Source organism: Manis pentadactyla, chromosome 5 (assembly GCF_030020395.1).
Source record: "Manis pentadactyla isolate mManPen7 chromosome 5, mManPen7.hap1, whole genome shotgun sequence".
Lineage (NCBI taxonomy): Eukaryota > Metazoa > Chordata > Mammalia > Pholidota > Manidae > Manis > Manis pentadactyla.
Window position 1 is genome coordinate 95021759 of NC_080023.1, and position 17650 is coordinate 95039408.

Consider the following 17650-nt stretch of genomic DNA (forward strand, 5'->3'; position numbering starts at 1 on the left):
GACAGTTTTTTCCCCTGAAGATCAGGCAGGAGTAGTAAAATCCTGCTGTAGACTCCTTGTCTCACAGAGCCCCTGCCCCTGGGCCGCACCGGGCTGACACTACTTTGAAGTAGTTTGGTGTGTAGATCTCTGCCCCACTGAGCTGTATATTTTGCCTTTGGGCTCTCCAACGGCGTGGATATTCTAGCGGTTCTCCATCACGGTGGCTCGCCACTCGAGGAAACGCAAGTCGTATTTGTTCCCAGGCCAGTAGGAGGCTCCCTGCCAAGACCCATCAGTTGCTTGTGACACGCACACGCTGTGTGCATCACAGGGCCACATGGTGGACTTCATTATGTCAGCCCAGGAGTGTGGTCTGCCCATCCCCAGTCCAGAGGCCCACCCCCAGGCGCCTTTGACATTTTAAGTATAAAATAAATAAAGAGCTTTGTGTGTGTCTGAGAGAAGACGTCGAGGAGCTGGGGGTGTTTCTGTCTGATCTGTAATCCGATGGACGCTCTTTCCCTCAGCCACTCCAGGCTCACTTTCCTGACATCCCTGACAGAGAAGCGCCTGAGTGCTGGAGGCAAACAGCAAGTTAAACAAAGCTGGCTTTGGCTTTAAGGGCTTTTTTAAAGCAAATTAAACTCACATCTTTCTTCCTGAAAATGTCTGGTCATAGTATTTCATTTCTCTAACAATTCATTTCTCTAACATAGAATGTGGATCTGGAGCATTTTTAATTTAGGGAATAATCCCATTATTATGTGGCCCCTTTTTGGGGAAAAAATACCATGAACGTGAGAACTTTGTATAGTCAAACAACTTTCTTTCTCAAAAACATAAACACTAACGAAGCCACCAAGGGAATCAATTAAGGTAAACTAAGGAGAAATTGGATGACCCTTTAAAAACTGAAATTTTATTTCTTGAAAATGTTGCTGATAACAATTGTTAACTATGAAACATTTATTACATGCTAGGCAATGTTCTTTGTGTTTCACATATTATTATGTAGTATGTTTACATTAGTACATTTATATAATATTACAATATTAACTCAACTGATCTGTTTAAAACTGTGAGATTGGTCCTATTGTTACCCTTTTTTACAGATGAGGAAAGTGAGACATGATTTGCTTAAGGCTGCTGCTCAGTAGCACGAGGTAGAACTGGAATTCAAACCCAAGAACCCTAACTGCAAAGCGCATGTGCTTAACTTGGCTGCCTATTGATGACTCAAACCGTGAAAGTGCAGTTCTTAGTTTCCTGTCTTCATTGCTGTACTCCTATAATTTCAGAGCTTCCTCATACCTTTTTTTCAAGACAGACTGCTCCTTGGTAGGCTATCTCTAACTCAGAATCTACATGGCTCTTTGCAAAATAACTCCCCTGGCTTTGGGAATTATATGCACTGATTTGAAAATACTTCATTGCAAAATTAACCATAATTCCCACATTTGCTGACCTCATCAAAAGTTTATTATGTTTCACAGCCCTGGCAATTTGATACCATAGTATGCTTTATGCCATTTCCATATACATACTGCACCATCACCTGAACTTTCCCCCACTCTGCCCCTGCACCTCCTGCAGTTTTGCCATGCTGGCTCTGCTCAGACGAGCATTTCATTGGCCTCATCCACCACAGCACAGACTAGGTAAACAGTCAAAGCTACTCCATTTCTTCTATTAAGGATGGACTACTTATTTTCCAGTGATGCTATTCTTGCTGTGTTTTTCTCCAGAACCCTGGTATCTATTTAATGAGAAGCAAAGTGTGTTTTGAGGACAAGTCTGAACTCTAAGTTCTTGTCTTTACCTCTGCATGGGGCTTTGGACAAGCTACTCAACCTCCTCCTGCTTTTTCACCCCCTCTTCATGGCTTGAATTATTTACCTTGAGTTCGGGTGGGCAATATCTGCCTCCCAGAGGATACTCCTATGACTGAAGGCCCTTCAAAGTTTGTAAAGTAATTTTTCCTGCTCTATGAATCTTCCCCAGTATCTTGGTTGTGACAGATTTGTCACGTGAGAGCTCTTCTTTCATTTAGGGTGCAAAAATACAAAGAGAATTCTACTGTCTTATGACCTTTTGGAAGTTGTAAGTACAGGAGCCTTGGTAAGACCAGATGGCAGGCTTGACTCACCTTGACCTGAGATGTCGCTGTTCTAGCCATGCAGGCCAGACTAACAATTCGCCACATGTCACCGTGGGTGATGTAGTGGGAAACTGGAGCCAGAGAGTATGAGCAGCAGCCCCTGCAGTGATGACCTTCTCTTTTTCCTCTTCTTCTTTCCTGAGGCGGGCAGGTGACCCATTCATGACCCAGAACACTCTCAGTGCACTTCGCTGTGCAGTCAAGTTTGATGAACACACTTAGCCGTCGGGAACTGAGGTGTGTGAGGGGAAGAGGGAGAGGCACAAGGGCAAGACAGGCAGGGGCAACTCTGAGAGAAGGAATAACCCGGCCTCTCATTTTAACAAGGTGTGGTCCTCATTTAATAAGATTGCTGGAAAACTTGATAAAAAAAAGAGGCACAGCAAAGAACTTCCTTTCCACTTGCAGAATTTCCTAAAATCTATTTTTTTTAAATCACTGCACACTCCTTCCTTTTCTTTGTAAATGGAATGAAAAGACAAATTGAATTTCTTGGCAAAGTTACGTTTGTTAAACTAATGGTTCAAACTGCCTGTCTCATCAGCTATTCCGATACCCTAGACTTGCTCATGGATTTGAGGAGAAGAAGAGGATCTTCTCCTCAAAGTCTCTCCTCACATCGCTTTCTAGCTGGGTTTCTTTGCCTCACTTCTCTCTCCAGCTAGTCCAGATCTTATCCTATCCCCCCAAGAAATCCCTGTGCCAGTGTCCCCGCCCCAACTTACTTTGAAAGGCTGCATCTTTTACTGTCATTCAGTGGAACCACTGGTTCCAACCCTAAGGGTAGGAACTGATACTTATTACCCATGTGATGCTCCATAGCTTGGGTTTCCATTTTATTCTTTTTAGTTTTTTCATTAAATGCCAAATAGATATTTAAAAATTATAAAGTAGTTCTAATACACAAAGAACATGATGCATACCCATAGATCAAATGATCAGTTTAAGTACAAGAACACACCACTTTATGTGGAGTTTCCTGTGTGCACACACTTCCCTCCCATTTTCTTCACTCTCCCCTCAATAAATCCACTATTTCAAAATTTTAGTTTATTTTTCCCTTACTTTTCTTTGTAAGTTTGCCGTGTATTTGCCAATATATTTGTATCCTGTAATACTATACGTTGTTTAGCTATGAGTGTTTGTAAATGTTATGCACATACTTGTCTGTAACTTGTATTTTATTTCTAAGGTCCATCCTTGTTGTTATATGTAACTGTAATTCATTCATTTACTTGCTTATTCTCTTCTATGAAATGTATGAATATACTTCAGTTTTCCAATCCATTCATCTGTTAATGGACATATAGATTATTTCCTTTTGTTTTTTGCTATTGCAAACTGTTCTTATACACATTTTTATACATTCTTATACATATTTCCTAGGCACAGGTCCAAAAGTTGGTCTAAACTAGAGTATATATATGAAAGTGGACACTGGCTCATAGTGTGAGTCCATTTTTTTTTCACTTTTTTCTTTTATTGAAGTATTATTGATAAACAATCTTATGTTGTTACAAATGTACAACACAGTGATTTAACAGTTACCCATATTATTAAATCTTTACACACACTAGGGCAGTTACTGTCAACACAGAAAGATGTTACAGAATCATTGGCTATATTCTCCATGCCATACTACCATCCCCATAACCAATTTAAATTGTGATTGCAAATTATTGTGCTCCTTTATCCCCCACCCATCCCAACCCCTCGCCCTTTGTAATTACTAGTTCTTTTTCAGTGTCTGTGAGTCTACTGCTGTTTTGTTCCTTCTGTTTAGCTTTGTTTTTATAGTCCACACATAACTGAAATCCTGTGGTATTTGTCTTTTCCCTCCTGGCTTATTAGTGTGAGTTCATCTTTGATTTTACTGGATAATGCCAAATTTAGGTTCCAACAATGGTGAATGGAAGCAACTAGCACTGACTCTTCTTGACAACTGTCATCCAACTTAAGGTTTTTTCCAGTCAAGTAGTTGGGCGTGGTTTTTCAATGTGGTTTGAATTTGTAGTCCCTGATTACTAAGGAGGTTGGACACTTTTCATATGTTCATTGGCCAGTCATGTCTCCTCTTCTGTGAAGTGTCTGTTCAAGTCTTTTGCTCATTCTTTTTCTATGTGGTTGGTCCTTTTTTCATTGATTTATACAGGTATTCTGGATAGAGATCTTCTGTCAGTTACATACATCACAAACACTTTCTCTCAGTTTGTGAGTTGTCTTTCTCACTTTCTTTACAGCATCATTTTACTAATCAGAAGCTCATCTCTTTAGTTAAATACATCAGTCTTTTCCTTTGTGATTTGCTTTTTTACATTCAAGTCTTTAAACTAACTAGTATTGATTTTAAAAAAAAACAAGAAGCTCAATGTTATATACTGAGCTCTATAATAAATTGTTCCCATATATGTATGTCTGTTGCTGGACTATTTTATTTAGATCAATTTGCCTACTCTAGTGCCAATAACTTTTGTATCATCTAACATAATCTTACATAATTAATTATTGATATCTGGTATGACACGCCCCTCTCCTCCTTTGTTATTTTTCATCAGGAGTATCTTGATTATTCTTGAACTGTGTTCCTCCACATGCATTTTAGAATCATCTCATTAGGTTACACATAAACACACACAAGCATACACCGAGGCTTTGACATTTTGATTGGAATTGCATTAAAGATAGAAAGAAACTTGGGAAAAATTGACATATTAGTAATATTGAGTTTTCCGGGCCACCAGCACAGGTTTCTTCTCCTCACGTACTTGGACTTTCATTAATCTCTTTCGATGAAGTAAGTTTTATAATTTCTCTCTCAAAGTCTTGCATATTTATTATTAGGATTATTCTTAGTTACTTCATGTACTATTTTTTTCATTATATCTTACATATTTTATGCCACTGTAAATGGTATGTTTTTATTAAATTAGGTTTTCTAGCCATTTGTTTGCCAATTTAAGATTGGATTTATTGGCCTATTGAATATTTGGTAAATTTTGCTGGTAAAACTGTATGTTCCTGGTATTTTCCTTGTGGAAAGATTGCTCAACTACTGATTAAATCTCTTTAAGATTGTGGGGCCATACAGGTTTTCTCTTTCTTCTTGACTTCTTTTAAGTAAGTTACATGTTTACAACAATTGACCATTTTATCTGTTTTCAATGTTATTGGTATTAACTATTTCCAGTATTCTCTTACTAGCTTTTAAAAATCTCTGTAACATTTGTAGTGCTCTCTCCAAGATTTTTCTTCCTACTCTATTTATTCTATATCTCTTGATCAAGTTTGCCAGCAGTTTGTCAATTTCACTGGTTTCTTGAAAAAAAAAGTGTTTTTATTGAACTTTCTATTAAATATTTGTCTCTTATTTCATTAATTTCTGTTCTTATTTCTATTTCCATTCTTCTTTGTTCTTTCAGTCAATTTTTCTATTCATTTCTTTACTTTGGGTTATATGAACTTAACTCATTAATTATCCATCATTCTTTATTTCTACTATATGTATGTAGGCAAAAAATTCCCTTCTACATTCCACTTTGAGTTCCACACATTTTGATATATAATATTTATCATTCCATTGTAATATTTTCTAATTTCCATGATTGCTTCTTTGACCTGTGAGTTATTTAGAAGCATATTTCTTAATTTCGATCCATATAAGTGTTTTTCTAGTCCTTTTTTTTTTGATTGATTACCAACGTAATTGCCTTTTGGTCATACAATGTCATCTGCATAATATTAATATTTTGAAATTTGTTGAGATCTTCTTTATGGCACAGGAGGCATTAAATTCTTGTAAATATTTCAGACATGCTTGCAAGTAATGTATACTCTGCAATTGTTACATTATTTAAATATCTGTTGGATTAACATTGTTCATTGTGTTGATCAAATCAATGATATCATTACTTTTTTTCTGGTCTGTTTAACAGACTAGGTTCTAAGAGTTGTGTGTTAAGTTTTTGACTATGGTTACATATTTACATATTTTTCTTTATAATTCTTTCAATTGTTGTTTCATATGTATTGAAGTTATGCTACTAGATGCACACAAGGTTAGAACTGCTATACCTTCCTGGTGAACTGAACTACACATCATTGTAAAGTGACCTTTTTATGTATTAATGGCTTTTGCCTTAAACTCTATTTCATCTGATAATTAGCATAGCTATACCAGCTTCCTTTTAGTTAGTATTTTTCTAATATATCTTTTCCATCTTTTTACTTTTTTTAAATTAAAGTATCATTGATATACAATCATAAGATGGTTGCAAATACACAGTGCAGGGTTCAACATTTACTCATATTATCAAATCCTCACCCTCTCCATTGCAGTCACTGTCTATCAACATAATAAGATGTTATAGAGTCATTAAATGAATTCTTTGTGCTGTATTACCATCCGAGTGACCTACATATATTGTGATTGGGAATTATTGTTCCCCTTAATCCCCTTCTCCCCTCCCACCCACACTCCCTAACCTCTCCTCTTTGGTAACCACTAGTCCCTTTTCACTGTCTATGAATCTACTGCTATTATTTTACATCTGTTTTACTTTTTTTTATACTCCACAAATGAGTGAAATCATTTGGTATTTGTCTTTCTCCACCTGGCTTATTTCACGGAGCATAATACCCTATAGATACATCCATGTTGTTGCAAAGGGCAGGATTTCTTTTCTTTTTATGGCTGAATAATATTTCACTATGTATATGTACCACCTCTTTTTTATCCATTCATCTATTGTTGGACACTTAGGTTGCTTCCGTATCTTGGCTATTGTAAATAGTGTGCGATAAACATAGGGGTGCATATGTCTTCTTGAATCAGCGATTTTGTTTTCTTTGGGTAAATTCCTAGGAGTAGAATTACTGGGTCAAATGGTATTTCTATTTTTAGTTTTTTGAGGAATCTCCAAATTGCTTTCCACAACAGTTGCACCAATTTACATTCCCACCCACAATGTAGGAGGGCTCCCCTTTTCTACACCCTCTCCAACATTTTTTGTTTCATGGCCATTTTTGGATAGTGGCCAGCCTAACTGGTATGAGGTCCATCTTATTATTTTTAATCTTTCTTTATTCTTTTGCTTTAAGTAGATCCATGTAGCTATTTTTTAATCAAGTCTATATTTTTTTACTATAGCATTGGGCTCATTTATATTTATTAGAAATACAGATACATTTAAATTTATTTCTACCATTGTATTTTGTATTTTGTATTTATTCTGACTCTTCCTTGTTTACTTTTTCCCTTTGTGTTTTTCTTGTCTTCTTTCAGGTTGTTTTGTCTCTTTTCTTCCCTTCTACTAGTTTCAAAGTTGTATATTTTGTTTCAGCTTTTTAGGGATTATCTTAGAAATTTTATCACAGTCTCAAGTTAATATCTCCCTTCCTCCTGACCAATTCAAAGATCCTAGAACACTTTATCATCAATCCCTCTCCTCCGGGTATATATATGCTGTTTGTGTTTGTATGTGTATTCTTTCCATCTCACAAGACACTTTTATTATTGTAACTTTATACAATGTTTATATTTAGTCAATAATTTACCATTTTTTTGTTTTTTATTTCTCCTTGAACCTCAGGCCTTTTATCCATGATCACCTTCCTGTTATCTAACATACATCTTTAGAGATTTGTTTAGTAAGAATCTGTTGGTGTTTATTTTTAAATATTTTTGTTTTGCTGGGTTCCCTCCTCCCTGCAGCTGCATATTGAAAATACCCTTTCACTGTCCTCTAGTTTCCATTGTTGCTTTTGGGAAGCCAGCTATAAATTCGCTGTTGCTTCTATGAAAGTGATCCCTTTTTTTCTCTCTAGCCATTTTAAAGATCTCTCTGTCTTTGGTGTTCCCTAGTTTCACTATGGTATTTATAAGTATGGACTTTTATTTATCTATTTATCCTGTTCGAAAACTATAAGGATTTTCATTATTGTCTTTCTCCTGTTCTAAAAGTCCTTAGCTATTATTCTCTGAACATTTCTTCTGTTCCCCCCTCTTCTTCCTATCTCAGACTCTGATTATGTATATGGTAAGAGTTTTTTCATCAATTGTCCCTGTTTCTTAGCCTCTCTTTTGTATTTTATATCCATTTGTCTTTATTTGTTGCATTCTGGGTTATATGTTCTGGTTCATCATCCAGTTCAAAAATTTTGTCTTCGACCAGAGCTAATATTTTGTCAAATCTGTCCAGTTCATTGAATATCCCATTTTTAATGATTATATATTTCATTTCTAGAAATTCTATTTGATTCTTTTAAAATCTGCTTGTACATTTTAATTGTTTCTTAGTCTTTATTCATATACTCAACATATTCTTTCAAGTCTTTAAGATGTATATTTTGTAGTCTGTATTTGATTATTTCATTATCTTAGGCCTTTGTGTGTCTGATTTTACTATCTATATGTTCTGCTCTCATTCATCATTTCTTTTAACCTTACACATTTTGTGAGCTTTCACCAGAAACTCATATTTCTGGGTAGGTGAGAATTGTTTGAAGCTCAGATTGAGTCAGATTCCTTTAGAGAAGATTATGGTTCATTTTACCAGTTGCCTTGAGAAAACTACCAACCCAGGACCATATTTAAATAACTTATTTTAAAACAATTACCAGGTAGATATTTTATTAACTTTGTGGCTGCAAATTCCCAAAGGAAAAACTTTTATTCTCCTCTATGAAGCACCATGTTTTGCTGCAGGCAATTTTCCTGGCAAGTTAGGGGACAGAGTGTGGATTTATTCAGGGTAGGAACCCTTACCCTGAAGGTTCAATCTTTTAGCATCTCAGTTTTGTGCAGGGAGCAGTCTCCTCTTATACTGCCTACCTTGTGTGGGCCTCTGATTTTACTTCCTATACTCCCACATTCCAAGAAGGTGAAAAACCAAGTTTCAGGTACAGTGTTTTGCAAATACACTCAAGCAAAGGCTAGCTTCTGTGTTGGTTAACTTTCTGGGTTCCAGCTTTTATTTGGTTTTTGTCTTCTGAGTAGTCCTTCCTTTCTTACCATTTACCTGATACATTTTAGAGATTTTTAAGGTGATTTTCCAGCATTTTTAGTTGTTTTCAGCAAGAGTATTGGTCAGGGCACATAGTCTTCCAGACTTCTAAAAATAGAAGTCTACCCTAAGTTTTTGGTGACTTAGAAGCTACCTTCTCCTTCTCCGTTTTTATTCAACTTTTAAATGGCTGTTTGTTTGCAAAAATATCTATCCAGACCATGCAGCTCTCTTCTCTTCAGTCAGACTTCTCTTTCTCCTTTTGTTTCCCCATGTTTACTACCAATCAGTACAAGAGACAATATGGTCCGAGTTTGCGTGTGGGGCTGTTTAAGGGAGGAAGGGAGGAAGAGGCTGGACTGGCATCTGAGTGGAAATACGGATTCTTGCTCTCTGTTAGAAACCAGAATACATTTTCTCATAGATATGACATGGTAAGTGATTTAAATGGAGATGGAGAAGTATTTTTAGTGTATTGTTCCTATACATATGAATTAAATGAGCTCTGTGGGCTTGCTTGTGAATCTAACCAACCATTAGTTGAATTCCAACAAAAATAATTCAAGTTGACCTTTTGGAATATAATCATGTGTAATATGCCTTATATGCTTCATTTTTAATGTATTTATCTCTTATTATCTAATTATATTATAAATTCCTTGACAGCATAGGCCATCTCTTCTACTGTATGCTTTCCCACATCTTCCATTTAGGGATTATGACTATTTGGCTGGTGGATCATTACAGAAGTGGCAGCCGGTAGACCATAGAATACCTTTGGAGTTCTTTTATTTTCCCCAATTCACCCCTGAATACCATTAATTGCACAGTGAAAAAGACTCACACACAGATGCCAAAAGAAATCGGCCTTTCAATAATTCACTGATTTGCTTATTTTTAATGGTAGCTGACTTGTCAGTTATCCTATAACTTGGCCATTTGGCTAAACTATAGCTCAGTAATAGAACTAAAACATACTTATGTCAAAATTAAATACAGAATGTATGCACACATGACCATGTGTCTGTGTGTGCCTGTGTACCTTATAGTGTGTGAGTCTAACCTTGTTGGCTATCTAGAGTTATTCTAGAGTTACTGTTTGTACGTTTGACTCCTTTTGCTGGCCTCTTCCTATTTGATTTTTAAGAAAAAATATATGGGGGTGATGTCAGAATAGAAAAAAATAATCTATAGACTATGAAAAACATTGGGAATCTAACACTATTCACTTTAGAGATAATGTGCAGTTCACAAAAAGCCACAGTTCAGGCAAGAAAAAATTGATATTGTTGAAATTAAAAATGATTCTTTTATAAAGGAAGCTGACCAAAACTTCCAGTGGGGCTGTTGCCTGAAGGAAAATTTCCTGGGCTCCAGCCTCTGTTATGCCAAACAATGACCCATACAAGTCTGGACAGATGGTTGGATTCCAAAGTGTTTCTTATGTTACAGTATTTTCTTCCTATTGTCTCCGGAATCCTACAGGGAAAAAAGAAAATGCTACAACTTTCAAAAAGTATAAAGAATATCTCCAGTATATTCTGGGGAGTCACAAGTACCAAACATTAATTATCTTGGAACTCTCTTTTTCCTTTTTAGAAATGTTTTCTTGGTTAAAATCTGATTGCTTATTTCAATAGTATGGCTTATCTCCCTTACTATCTTTCTCACTCAAAACACAAAATATAACATGTATTTGTGTCTTTTCCTAGAAGATCTTTTCTATGTTCCGCTTCACAAAGTATGGTTACACCATCCCTTCAGTTTTGAGCTATGAAACGGGACTCATCCTTAAGACCATTCATACCCATCCAGTCCCGGTACTGTGTTTACTCCCTGAACAGCCCTCAGATCTGTCCAATTCCTGGTATGTCTAATACAGTGACTCTGGTCTGAGGTCCTGATATTTCCCACTTGGATGATTGCAATAAACGTCTAACTGAGCTACTGGCAGTTGCCTTCTCCCTGCCCCCAATTCACACTATAGCCAAAAGAGAATGATCTTTTCCAAGTGCAAATCTGATTGTGGTCTTAGTGCTTCCAATAGTTTCCTATGACATTTAAGGTAAACACACAGAATTCCTTACCTGGCACACAAGGTCCTACACAGCCCTTGCTTACCTCTGCAGCCTCACCTCATATCAACTTTCTCCTTTTCTCTCTAATTCAGCCAACTTGTCCTTTCTTTCCCTCTATTCTTTTTTTATGTTAGGGCTGTTCCCTACCATTTTAACTTCATTAAGCCCTGTTCCTCTTTCAGAGCGTAATTCAGGCATCACATCCTCAGGGAACCTCCACTGACCTGCTCTAGTCATACCCAAATGACCAAGTCAAGTCCTGCTGTTTGTCCTCACAGAACCACATACCTTTTCTCTCTTTCACAGCACTTAGACAAAAGGAAGAGATTTATGATCCTGTGCATCACGAACTGGGGTTTCAAGTAAGGAAACCAAAGCAAATAGTATATTTATTTAGCAATCAACCTCTAAGATTCAAGCCAACATTTCTAAACCACAGAGAAAAAGAATATATAAAAATATTATACTTAAGGTTCTCAAAGAGCCAGGAACTTTTCAGTAAAAAAATATCGATATTCTTCAGCAATAGATAATCTGTTCTACCTAGATTGCTGCTGAGCATGTAATTTAAGACCTGGAAGGACCTTAATAATTGTTCCAACTAACCCCCTTAAAATATAGTTGAGAAAAATGAATCTCAAAAGTGAATCTTGGAGGTCTCACAAATAGTTGATGATAGAGAATGAAGTGGAATTGGTCAACAAATATCTATTGAACATTATTTTGTATACTAGTTTTCCGATTTTCCGGTCCTCTCTTCATTACTACATGTTCTCTCTGCTAAAACCATTTACAGAAACAGGGCAATTAAAATTTATTTTAATTTGCCAGTGAAACAGAAGGCTACTACTATCTTAAGAGGAATATATAACACTAATAATAAAATATTACTATAAACCTTTAGGCAGAGGGATGATACATGCTGTTAAAATTGTATTACAGTGCTGTTTTGCAAAGTCCTAAAAAAGGATCCCAGGGAAAAGAACCCCCTTCTTGCAATTATTTAGGACTTGAAGAAAAGTGAGCATCCCACTCACCCACAGCTCATTTCAAGTGAAGTTTGTTCTTAACCTTCTCAACCACCACCTGCATTTCTTAATCTCCATGCCGACCTCCCATTACAGCCACCATCTCCCTCCTTCAGGGATTGGTGGGAATGGGATATCATTGCTACATGGCCTTCTGTTTCGTATAGTCCACTAATTAGCTCTCTGACCAGCCCTTACTGCTTGGTTCTTTTCATAGAAACATAGGCTAGTAGCCAGTTTGTATCACACAACACTGACTTATGAGCACTTGAGCTAAAAGGGGCATTGAAAGCCACTTAATCCAACAATCCAGTCCATATAGGAATACTTTATAAAACATCTTAAACAGAAGAAAGATTAAATTTATACTTAAGCTTAAATTCTTCCAGTAACTAATTCCTCACAATCTCACTTATGTGAGTGCTCTTTTAAGTAAGAAGAGTTTTTTATTCAAGAACTCTACTTTGTTCTTCATCAACATATACATGATTATTTTAATGAAATAAGCTTGTAACATAACTTTTTCACTTTGCTGTATAAAGCAGGTATGTGTCTTTTAAAAGACAAGGCATAGGTAGTTCACCAGCCAGGTTAGAATAAAAAATACAAAGTCTAGATTACATAGTTAGCTGATCCTGCATTTTCTGTTCCTGTTAAGTCATAGAATAGAAAAAGAGGTAGAAAATGCTTTATTGCTATTTCAAATTCAAAAACAGTTTCTTATAGTTAGGCCTTTATGTAGTAGCAGCACATTTTACCCCAGTACCTACACAGTCGTTCACTGCTTAATATTTTGAATGACTACTTCATTGCATGGACAAGTTAGGAGGCAGACGGAGTAGAGCCATCCATTTATCTGTTACTTTCTACTTTCTTCCTTTTCAGACTCTCTTGCTTCAGTAATAGGTGCCCTAGGAGAGTGTCTAAACCAGACAGTAGTTCTACTGCCTATTCTGGCAAAGTCAGAAAGATTTTCTTTGTTCATTATTAATAAAAACAAACTTCCTTTGTTTTTGTTTACAATATACATTCTTTAATAATGGGAAGACAGACCAAAAGATTTGTTAATAAAGTAAGTTTTTGGCATTCATTTGCCAAATAACTTAGTATTTATTTTTGTACCATCTACATGTTATTTTGTTTTTGAAATTACTTTGAATGCAATAGTTCATTACAATGTACTCATATTTACCTAAGAAATAGCTTAACTTTATATATGTCAAGTAGCAGTATAAGTAGATCCATCCATCTACATGATAGATCCATCCATATGATATCTCTAGGAAATTGGGTTTTCTAGAATATCATTTTTCTATTTTATTTGGCATTGTGCCTCACTGTGAAGAGCTTTAAATTTGGCATCTGTCACTGCCTATCTCGGTCCAAATTATATGATGCTAAATACCATGAAGAATACTGCACAGGGGAAATCAGCAGTGGGTTATGAGAGTGGTAAACTTCATATTACCATGTGCTTGAGTCTGAATATTAGAACTGTTAGCCAGATGCTTCCTGTAGACTTCCAGAGAGGCAAAAAGTGTGATGCCACTGGGATCCAGAGGCACTGATGTGAAGTATGCAGAAGATACATAAATCATAGGGCATTTTCATTTCTTTGGGCTCCATGTGATTCCGCTGACATCACTGCGGTAACCAGGGTCTGCATCAGGATGCCTTCGAGGTGCCGCCCATCCAGGCCAGACCCTGCAGTAATTTCACACACTCCCCTAATAAAGTCCTCAGGGGCTGTCATGTATTTTCATGTGTTTGCCCTATTATCCCTCCCTGCTTGAGTCTTACAGATAATTGATGATACTTCAGTTAATCATCTTTCCCCCTCTTTTGTTCACCAGGTACCTCGGCCTTGAAGGGGCTCTTTTATTGAGAATCGATGTCTTCTCCTAGGTAATTGATCACCGTAGACCCAGGGACACTTGACTCATCTTCAAGGGAGGGTAATAGTCATGAATAATCAAAAAGCTGTAGCTACACTACTGCAGGAGTGCAAGCAAGTGCTGGACCGACTCCTGTTGGAGGCGTCAGATGCATCAGAGGAGGAGAAGAGCGAGGATCAGTGGTGGAGAGGTGAGGGCCTCATGAGAGGCACAGGGGGAGGGGAAGCCAGCAGGTTCGCTCTCCTCTCCCCTGCCTGAATGACATGTTTTCATCTCTGCCCTATTTTTCTTCTCTTGGCAGATGACCACCGAGAGATGAGTGGATTTCTAGGGCATGAATGAGACATGGGCTGCAGGCGGACGGGCAGGGGTGGAAACCCACTTTGTTGCAGTGAATTGCTGTCAGTTCTAATTTTAGGCTTCAGTAGACATGAGGCTACAAGAAAAAGTTTAGTTCAGGAAGAACAAAGGATCCAAGTGGGCTGGTGCACGTAAATTTCAATTATTAAAAAATTGAAGCAACTTCTCAATGGTGGCACACACTTTCTTTCAAAGTAGGCTTTTGTGCCTCACCAATTTCCATACATTTCTGAGGTTTCCATAAATATGTCATCTCATCAGTCCATCTCTCTTTTTTTGATCATCAGTACATTTCTCATGCTGTAGTCACAGGCCATTGGTAAAATACATAAATCCACTTACACTGATAAATACAAAGGGCATGATTATCAGGGCTTAAGAATTTGGCTTTATGCTCATTTCGTAGTGTCATTCAGTTTTAGATGAGTCCTTATTATTTGGGAAGTTTCAATCACAAAGTCTAGAAAGTTAAAGCAATTCTTATTTCTTTAGCCAGTTTTGGCGGGGCAGCCTACTTTCCTTAGAATTATTTTTAGCCTTTGAATAAATTTTCCTCCCTTTCTATAAATGTGTTCCTTTTATATGCTTTTAATATTTTTTCATATTTTTAGTGACTTGCTATTCCCTACAGAAGTAAGATTCCCACATAAAATTCATACTCTCCACCCCTTTTGTTGTGGTTAATCATGTAATGGGAAAAGGTTCTGGGAAAGTCTTTTTCCCATGTTCTTGTATATAAGCACATTCATTTTTACAGGGGCACTTTTAGGTACCTATAGAAATGTTAATTTTTTTATAACCTGTCATTTGTGCTCCTTTGAAGATAAAATACCTTATGTCCAGTCATTTCACAACCTTAGTTTATGTGTTTTCTTTCTTTACCTGCCAGATATCCCAAAGGGTGGCTTTGCTCACTAGACACACATGCTGGTGAGCCTGAGCACATGCTGGTGGCATCAGCCCCCTGTCAGGGCACAGTGGGTGCTCAGCCAGCACCCCCAGAGCATGCTGCAGTGTTGGTCCCCATTCTCTCTGGGGCAGTGTGTTTGGGTCTGTTCTACCTATTGACATTTTTCTCTTGTCCTTTTATTACATGGTATCCTTTGTCTCTTCAGCCCTAATTCCTTTAAGTTTTGTGTTTTCAGTAGTGAAAACTCGGAGCCCTCAGTAGGGTACCATTTCCTTCTTTTTCTTTCTTAGTGCCACAGAATAGGAGAGGTAATCAGTTTAGTTCCAGATAAGGCAAATCACTGCTGCAAAATCACTCCATTAACCCTGGCCCTTCAGGTGAGCTGCTTGGGGAAGTGAGGGAGTGGAGAGGCAGAGGTGCTTCTGCTCGGCAGGGCTGACTGCTGGGGCTGCCTGAATCCAATAAACCAATCCGGGATGAAACCTGTGCAGAGCCCTTGGCTATCTCAGCATTAACTGAGCCCATGGGGGGCTGCATGGCCCTCCCTGGCACTACTGGTGCAACTGGCTGAAGTCTGAGCACAGAGCCCTTCCCCAGGCAGGTGGTTTCTGAGCAGTTTTATCAGGCAGGTTGTGTGGCTCCCAAAGTCTTCACTCACATGTGCTTCAGAAGAAAGGCATTAGTACAGGGGTCACTTGTACTTAGCATCACAGGGCAAGCTAGTAGACTCAAGCACAACCACTGTGGTTTTTACTCTTATCCCTCCTCCTCTCAACCCCATCTTTTTTCCCCTCAGAAAGTGTCCTTGTCAGCATGCGTGACTACCCTTAGCAAATTCCCAGAGATAGAGAAGGAACTGAAATCCAAACTGAAATGTATTTTTTGAATGTTATTTCAGGGGCATCTTTTATTTCAGGATTCCCACTTGGACTGTCCACATTCTCATATGAGCTTTATGGAAAGGGTGGCATGGAGGAGGCAGAAATGAATGGTAAAGAATAGATTTTCCCCATCATCATGAAGAAATTTGAAAATACTTAAACTATACAGTGCTGAAGTATGGTGAAATTCTAAGAATCCGGAAATCAATTTGTATTGTCATTTGATTATTCATTTTACTCCTGAGGTTGATGCTCATGGACAATGTCCAAATAATTTCTCAGTCAAACTGGGACACTTTTGAAGCAAAAAGGAGCACCCTTAGTAAACTCAAGGACCACATAGGACTGTCCTAAGGGAGGAAGACTGCACAGTGATCCTATTCCTGACTCTTCGGAAATACCACTCAGGAAATTTTCTCTAAATGTATACTGGAAACATTTTCAGAGGTTGAAATTATGTCAGTGGCAGTAATAAGGCCTGGCTTTCCAGCAGATTGTGACCATAGAGGGTCCCTGGTCCCTTGGCTCTGCTTTCACTGGAGGAGTGCCATCACACAGTAGGTACTCAGTAGTCCTTAGCTGCTGAATTGGGGGCATTGGGGGGGTGATGATTTCAGAGTGGTGTTTGTAAGTCATCCTCAGGGGTCAATCCAGACCACTCATTGGTGTGGCCCATATGATATCCCCTCAATGCCAAGCAGGCCTTCCCCGTCGGGAGACGTCCTGACATTTGCCCAGTAGCAAGGACACAGAGCAGAAGCACATCATGGACCAAGACAGAATTAGGTTTCTCATCTTTCTCTTCTTTCTGTTTTTCACTCTCTCTGTCATAGTTCTCTTGCCCTATGCAGCATGTCCCGTGTGGAGATAAGACTGATTGTTCTTTTAAACATTATGGTGTGATTTACAAAAGTGATGAGATGTGATGCCTGTCCTCAGGAAGCTCACAGCACAACGGAAGGACAGACGTGGTCATGGAGCAGTGGGGTAGATGCCGAAAGGACCAGGCACTTGTGGGTTGGGCGCACTCGGGAGAGGCATCTTGGTTCCACTGGGAGGTCATGGCAGGCTTATGAGAAGTGACAATGTCGGCACTGGGTGCTGAAGTCAGTGGGCCTGTGCTTGACCATGAGGGGTTAGGGAAGAGCAATGCAAAAGTGAGGACGGGCTGTCCAAGACCATTAAAGATAGCCTGGTCCACCTCATTTTCAGCAAAGTAGGGATCAAAAATGTGGAAGGTGGAATGGATAGGACAAGATAAAAGCAGGAGGTCTGACAAGAATTTTACTGATAATAAAAAGAAGGAAATGAATTTAGGATCCATAGAATTTGATAACCAGTTAGATTCATGGAGGAA

At 38.0% G+C, this 17650-nt stretch overlaps 1 protein-coding gene across 15 annotated transcripts in view; it reads left to right on the forward strand.

The window, feature by feature from the left end:
• Positions 1–17650, forward strand: part of ALPK1 (alpha kinase 1) — a 123144-nt gene that overhangs the window by 40403 nt on the left and 65091 nt on the right. For 8 of the 15 annotated variants that reach the window (XM_057502534.1, XM_057502531.1, XM_057502540.1 and 5 more), the window contains one exon: positions 14101–14332. In XM_057502534.1, the coding sequence (XP_057358517.1) occupies positions 14212–14332 (121 nt within the window). In that variant the 5' untranslated portion in view covers positions 14101–14211. The remainder of the gene's footprint in view (positions 1–14100; positions 14333–17650) is intronic. The other 7 variants (XM_057502541.1, XM_057502542.1, XM_057502544.1 and 4 more) reach the window with 2 other exon arrangements.